At 47.1% G+C, this 7578-nt stretch overlaps 1 protein-coding gene across 2 annotated transcripts in view; it reads right to left on the reverse strand.

Moving 5' to 3' along the window:
* The window catches only part of LOC107705316 (S-arrestin-like), a 31469-nt gene that overhangs the window by 14842 nt on the left and 9049 nt on the right, over positions 1 to 7578 (reverse strand). For both annotated transcript variants that reach the window (XM_016508571.1, XM_016508570.1), the window contains exons 3-5: positions 1833 to 1893; positions 1666 to 1710; positions 1356 to 1555 (exon numbers count right to left, since the gene is read on the reverse strand). In XM_016508571.1, coding sequence (XP_016364057.1) covers positions 1356 to 1555; positions 1666 to 1710; positions 1833 to 1893 — 306 coding nt within the window. The remainder of the gene's footprint in view (positions 1 to 1355; positions 1556 to 1665; positions 1711 to 1832; positions 1894 to 7578) is intronic.

A 7578-nucleotide genomic window follows, 5' to 3' on the forward strand; every position in this document is an offset into this window, starting at 1 on the left:
ACTGTTTTTCCATGACACATTCATAATCATTACTTCTGCCGGTGTGCTGTGGCAAGCTTTATGCATGTGCTTGAGTGCTTGTTAGGCTACGTAGGAAATTAAAGGCTCATTATAATCATTTAAAACGTTTATTAATAAACGTGCGATTAGTCGACTAATGCTTAAAATGAACGACTACTAGTCGACCAGAAAAATCCTTAGTCGAGGGCAGCCCTAATAAGTACATATTTGTTGTCATAATTTAATTTCATTGTCTTCAGTGTGTGTGTGTGTGTGTGTGTGTGTGTGTATATATATATATACCTGAGGTAAACGTATCATTATGCAATGTTTACAAACAGTTTTATTGAAGTCTTTCTGTGGTTGAAACACTGATCCTTTATGTTGTTTTAATGCTATAAATAGTAGTAAAGAGGAACAGATGAACGTGTTCCCTCCCTCCAATGTGCTGCTGTTTCAACTGGCACTACAGCGATCTGTCATTGCCACATCAAAGAGCGTCAGAATGTTGATTCTTAACAAATATAGAATATAACAATACAGGGCTTATTGCGTTTACTGGACGGGAGCCGCACTAGCATTGTTTTATATCCCGAAGTTTTATTCACGCATCAACTTAAACAGCATAGATTAAAAAAATCGATGGAATTTAAGAATCAATATTGATTCGTTGAAATGAAGATAAATAATTCTAGGGAGTTTCAAATTAAGTTCACTGTATTTGTTCGGTATACAAGTGTGAACTGAAAAACCCATAGTGGAAAACCCATTCTGAAAATATATGTAATGTTACTACACCCCTAATATCAATATGAAAGAGCACAAATGCACACACAAAAACTGTTTCAAATGATTTCATTATCAGGGTGGCACTGTCGCCTCACAGCAATAAGGTGCTCCTGGTTTGAGTCCTGGCTGAGTCATGAGGCTTTTCTTTGTGGGGTTGGCATGTTCTTACTATGTTGGAATGGGTTTTGTCCAGGTTTGTCCCCCACAATCGAAAAGTAGGTGACATACAGAATAGGTGAATTGGAGACACTACATTGCCCGTATAGGTCTGAGTAAGAGTGTAAATGTGTATTTGTCTTTGTGTGTGAGCCTGCTATGGACTGGCTGGCCATCCATCCAGGGCATTCAAGTGGTTTGGAAAATTTACGGAAGTAATTTGTACTGAATACAAACAAAAAAGTATGATGCACTAAGATGGATTTTAAACATAGTACGTGGTCTTGAAAGCATGTAAATTACATGTAAATACCATAGTACATGAATAAGGCGATGATTCAGTATCAAGGTACCATTTTCTTTGCAATGAAAGGGTCTAAATATGAATTAAGCCATTTGAAGATACTTACTTCAAAGAAAAATGGGTAGGCATTGACACCCAGTTTACGCAGTAATTTATCCTGCACCTTGGTAAGAATGCCCTGCTCTTTGTCCTGCAGTGTGGGGTAGATCTGCCGGATGGATATGTAGATCTCTCGTCTGAATGTGATGCCCAGCACGTCCATGTCATTACCTCCATATCTGAATGTGCAGGATAAAGTGACATATGCTAGAGGGCGACAGAATCACAAAGCAAATCTCACTGTTATACATGTATGTAATCAGATGTATCTGATTTATTGCCTGTTCATTATGTAAACTTTGAGTGAATTTATTGACCTTTTTTCCCTTTAAGCTGTTCAGGGTCAATGAGAAGGACACCATCTGATGGAAAAAGAAAAACACAATAATATTAAAAAGTAAACAGAAATGAAAGTTTTAAGAAATACATTAAGTGCTTAAAATCACAGGCAGGTTAATAAAATTATGCCTATTCTCTCACATACCCACTGGATCCACAGAGTCAACATGGTCAACAAAGTCTCTCTTCCCCATATACACACCCACCTGATTTAAAAACACAACATACAGTATATTACTTGATGAGCCTAAAACAGAAAAAGCCTTCATTCAGTTGTGTGTTTTTTTTCAGGTCGCTCTAATATATTGTCACGACACACACACAAGGATAACCGTAGGATAACATTTTAATCCATGGAACACAGGGTACATAAACACAGGAGACAGCAGGAAACACATCCATGTAACGAGTAGACCAGACAAAAGGGAAACTGAACAGGCAGGAACTTAAATACAAGGGTAATTAATAGAACACAGCTGAACAGAATCATAATTTAAAAAAAACAAGAACAGGAAAATGACCAAATAAGGAAACACAGAAAGGTACATGAGGAGCAAAACACACACAAAACACGGACCAGAGTCTGACATAACTCCCCCTTCCCGGAAGGCGTGTCCCGCGCCACACAACATCCAATGGGTAGGGGGGGGTGGGCGCTCTGGAGGCCTCTATGAGCAGGGTTACCGGACAGAAGGCCTCCAGGGTGGCGCCCGTTCCGGGATCCATGGCGGATCCGGCAGTTTGGGGCGGAGCAGGTGACTCGGGAGGCCATGGCGGAGCAGGGAGCTCGGGGAGCCATGGCGGAGCAGGTAGTTCAGGAGGCCATGGCAAAGCAGCCTCCGAGGCCGCGACCCCTACTACCCCCCCCCCAAATACTTGGGGACACTTACGGGTTCCGAGGCCCTCCGTGGGCCATGACAGGGGACTGGAGCCCTCCCTGGGCTTAACTGGGGATCCGAAGCTCTCCCTGGGCTTAACTGAGGATCTGGAACCCTCCCTGGGCTCGACGGGGAATCAGGAGCCCTCTGTGGGCTATACTCGGGAGCAGGAGCCCTCTGAGGGCTATACTCGGGAGCAGGAGCCCTCACTGGAGCGAGCTCTGGGGCTGGAGCCGACATTGGAGCGAGCTCCGGGGCTGGAGCCGACACTGGAGCGAGCTCTGGAGCAGGAGCCGACACTGGAGCGAGCTCTGGGGCGGCCGGCGGGTTTGACTCGGGAGCAGCCGGCGTGCTTGGGGGAGCCACGGCCGGCGGGCTCGACTTCGGAGTGGCCGGCAAACTTGACTCTGGAGCGGCCAGTGGGCTTGTGGGAGCCGTGGCCGGCAGACTTGACAACGGCAAGGCCGGCGGGCTTGTCTTCGGAGTGGCCGGCGGGCTTGTCTTCGGCGCGGTCGGCGGGCATGACAACGGCCGCGGCCAGTGAACTTGACTTCTGAGCAGTCGTCGGGCTGTAGTGAGCCACGACCGGCGGGCTCGACTTCGGAGTGGCCAGCAAACTTGACTCTGGAGCGGCCAGCAGGCTTGTGGGAACCGTGGCCGGCAGACTTGACAACGGCGCGGCCGGCGGGCTTGTCTTCAGAGCGGCCAGCAGGCTTGACTTCTGAGCGGCCGGCGGGCTTGTCTTCTGAGCGGCCGGCGGGCTTGTCTTCGGCGCGGCCGGCGGGCTTGTCTTCGGCGCGGTCGGCGGGCATGACAACGGTGCGGCCGGCGAACTTGACTTCTGAGCAGCCGGCGGGCTGGAGTGAGCCGCGACTGGCGGGCATGACAACAGCGCGGCCGGCGCGCTTGACAGCGGGGCAGTCCTCATACCGCAGGGAGAAGAAAAGGGAAAACTAAATATAACAAAAAACGGAAATAAAAACTCGGGAGAAGGGGCGCCGCTTACTGTCTGGGTCTGGTCTTCTGTCATGACACACACACGAGGATAACCGGAACTAAGGAGCGAGGAGACAAGGAATATACGAAACAGTCTTTAATCCATGGAACACAGGGTACATAAACACAGGAGACAGCAGGAAACACATCCACGTAACGTGTAGACCAGACAAAAGGGAAACTGAACAGGCAGGAACTTGAATACAAGGGTAATTAATAGAACACAGCTGAACAGAATCATAATTAAACTAAACAAGGACAGGAAAATGACCAAATAAGGAAACACAGAAAGGCACATGAGGAGCAAAACACACACAAAACACAGACCAGAGTCTGACAATATCCAGATAAATAGCCAAAATTTAATTTAATTCAAAACGCACTTCACAATTATTTTTTTAAACGCACATTTTGTTGTGGTTGTTCTAAATTGTTCTTCCCGAGGTACTAGTCCTAGTAAAATTTTACTAATAAATCCATGTCTAAGGGAAAGTGTATATACTGAACTCCAACAGTACATACCGGACACATTTAACAAGATTTCATATTGTGTGTTCCCTCTGTCCCCTATTTTCTGTTGGCCATTTAGAATCAATAAGACAACCACATACAATCCAGCAAGAAACCAACCCTACAAATGCATTTGATCACACCAGCTTGTGAACGACTCCAATACATTTTCTAACCAAAAGGATATCAAAGAAAGTATCATCACTATGACATTATCATACACACACGCAGGGCGTCCTTTGGGCGGTGCAACTGGTGTGGTCGCGGTCACGGCGAACGGACCAGTTGCACCCCCACTCCCTCACCTCCCCCCCCCCACCATGGAACGCGATCGTGAACGGAGCTCACCGGGCCCTGCGTCAGCTAAAGACCGCCCTGCACACACACACACACACACACACACACACACACACACATAGTCAGCTCCAGAAAGAAGGTCCCTGGTTCAAGTCCTGGCTGAGGCATGAGGCCGTTTTGTGTGGAGTTTAATTGGAATGCTCTCCCTATATTTTCTCCCTATGTTTCCTCTGTGCTCTAGTTTCTCCCACAATCCAAAACATGCAGAATAGATTTAATACAGACACTGAATTGTCAGTAGGTGTGAGCGACAATGGGAATGTGTGTATGTCTGTGTGCTTTAGCCCTGAGATAAGCGGGCCATCCATCCAGGATATTTCCCTGCCTATGGCCGTTGTCCTTAACTCCGGTCCTAGGGACCCACCGATCTGTGCATTTTATGTGTCCCCTATTTACAGTAACACACCAAATTCAGATCATCATCTTATTAGGAGCGAGATCAATTAATTGAACTGAGTGTGTCAGATAAGAGAGACATCCCTGCAAACAAGCCTGCACTGGCCCTTTATGGGCCCACTTAGGGCTAGCCTAAGGGCCCCCAGCGGGCTGCCAGCGCAGGGCCTCTGAGATTTTGCTCATTGGCAAAACGTTGGCCTCTTAGTGCTGGCCCTGCATGGGCAGCCCTCACTTAGCCCACACTATTAATCTACAACAATATTTACTCCTCTCGAAACTTTGTGTCACTGAGTCACAGCCCACGACGATGGTATCCAAAAGTCTGGGCAAACTGGACGCAAACAGGAGAGTCTCTCACTCGAAAAGTCTCCCGAGGTCAACAGGCGTCTCTCCGACATCCATGACGCTCTAGCTTTCACAGCGAAACCCGCCCATCTGCCACGCTTCCCCCGTCTGCCACGCTTCCGACGGCGATTGCTCCGAATCCGCCGAGTTCGCCGGTACCCACACTCTAGGCCGAGCCAAGGTTCCACTGACATAGATGGCATGAATCGTGGGTGAAAACAACACTTTCCACTCCGAGTGAGATCGTCCATCACTGCACGAATGTGAAGCAAAGTTTTGCAGTCTTAAGTCCAGAGAGAGTAGTTAGGGCTAATAAGACATACAAATAAAACAAAAAACATTAAAATAGACAACACGGAACGACGGCCAGCCAACACACACGGCGCCATCTTGAAGAATCAGAGAATCATTACTAATCCAATTCCTAATTGTCAGAATCATTACTAATCCATTACTGGAACAATCAAAAAATAGTCCAGACTATGGTCTCATGTCGAAAAGAACGTTAAATCCATATTCAAACAGAACCATGATGTGGTAACCTCACCAATAAAGAGTCCTACTAAAATGCATACAAATACATTTAAACTCTTAGCATCAATCCAAACATAGGCCATACATACATGTACCATATCTGCAAAAAACATCAGCAATGTGCATATTTAAATAGAAAAAAGAAAAAAAACCTCCTTTAGACTGGGCTTGAAATGACACATTTCCCAGAACTAAACTCTGCAGGAAAGTGGATCTTGTGAGACACGCATCCAAACTTTTACTTTACTTTTAGTCATTTAGCAGACGCTTTTATCCAAAGCGACTTACAAATAAGATCAAATAATAATGCCCATCAATAATTGAGGATAGTAAGAATGTAAGGGCTGTTGATATGGCTTTGGATGCGACTAGCTCAGGGAGTCCTGTACATTGTTTGGTTTCAGTTACAATGCCTCTGCAGCAGGGCGACTGGGTGACTGTGAGGCGGCATAGTCGTGGGTCAAAACACCGCTCTTCTGTTCCGATCAAAACATCAAACAGGTTCTCCCCACTCAGTGACACATCCACTGAGAAACCTGATGAAAGTGCTCAAGTTATTGGCGATTCTATTGCACGGAACGTGAAAATATAGATACCAGCCACCATTGTCCAATGTTTACCGGGAGCCAGAGCGCCTGACATCTTGGCAAATTTAAAAGTGCTGGCTAATGCTAAACGTATATTCAGTAAGATTGTTATTCACGCCGGTGTACTGGCGAAACATGCTACCTATCAGGTTGTGCTACCAAAAATATAGTTGCATTGTTTTAAGGGTAATTTTACGGTAAGGGTAAGTATGGACGGGTAGGTTTAGGGTAGGGGTAGGTATGGACATTAAAAAAAGCCTCAAACCACATGAGTAAGATGCTGGTAGCACAATCTGATAGGTAGCATTTTTCGCTATCGATTTGTGCTACCGTAGCACAATCTGAGCGGGTAGCACAAATTGTCAGAACACCGGCGCTAATGATGTTCGACTTCGCCAGTAGGAGATCACTCAAAAAAACATTAAAGAGGTGTGTGAACTTGCAAGTACGATTTCAGACACTGTAATATGCTCTGATCCCCTCCCTGCTTACTGTGGTGATGAGATACATAGCAGACTGTCGTCACTCAATGGCTGGATGTCTAAGTGGTGCCCACAGAATATTGGATGAGTTTTTGGGGCAGACCTGACCTGTTGAAAAGAGATGGTCTTCATCACTCCTGGGGAGGTGCCGCTCTTCTCTCTAGAAATATGGCACATAGTCTTAGAGTTTGTACTTGGGGCACGAATCGTCGACTGAAAAAGCATGCAGGTCCCCTACCCTCTTGATGGAAGCCAGTGCAAGCAGGAGCAACATAGACTTTAAGGGTGGAGGGAGAGAGCCTTCGTTCCAACCCTTGCTGCAAGAAGGAAAGCATGACCCCGATCGGGTATCTCCGGGGGTCTTCCTAACGAGAAGAACACCACTCGACGAACAGGTTCCACTTCAAGGCGTAAGCGTGTCTCGTAGTGCCGAGTGTTCCCTTGGTCAGGGAGTAGAACAACTGGCAGTGAGAGGTTTCTGGAGAGGCAAACAGGTCTACCTGAGCGGCTCCGAAATGTCTCCAAAACTGCTGGACCGTCTGGGGATGGAGTCTCCATTCTCCCGGAAGCGTAGCTCGTAACAGCTCGTCGGCCGTACGGTTGAGCAGACCCGGAATGTGAATGGCACGAAGTGACCTCAGAACCTTCCGACTCCAAAGGAGGAGGTGGCGGGCGAGTTGCGACAAGCGACGGGAGCGCAGACCACCTTGTCGGTTGATGTACGCAACGGTCGCCGTGTTGTCCGTTCTGACCAGCATGTGCTTGCTTCGTAAGCACCCTTTGAGACGGTTCAAGGCAAGGCGCAC

This window comes from Sinocyclocheilus rhinocerous, unplaced genomic scaffold, assembly GCF_001515625.1.
Source record: "Sinocyclocheilus rhinocerous isolate Xijiao unplaced genomic scaffold, SAMN03320098_v1.1 scaffold2279, whole genome shotgun sequence".
Taxonomy (NCBI): domain Eukaryota; kingdom Metazoa; phylum Chordata; class Actinopteri; order Cypriniformes; family Cyprinidae; genus Sinocyclocheilus; species Sinocyclocheilus rhinocerous.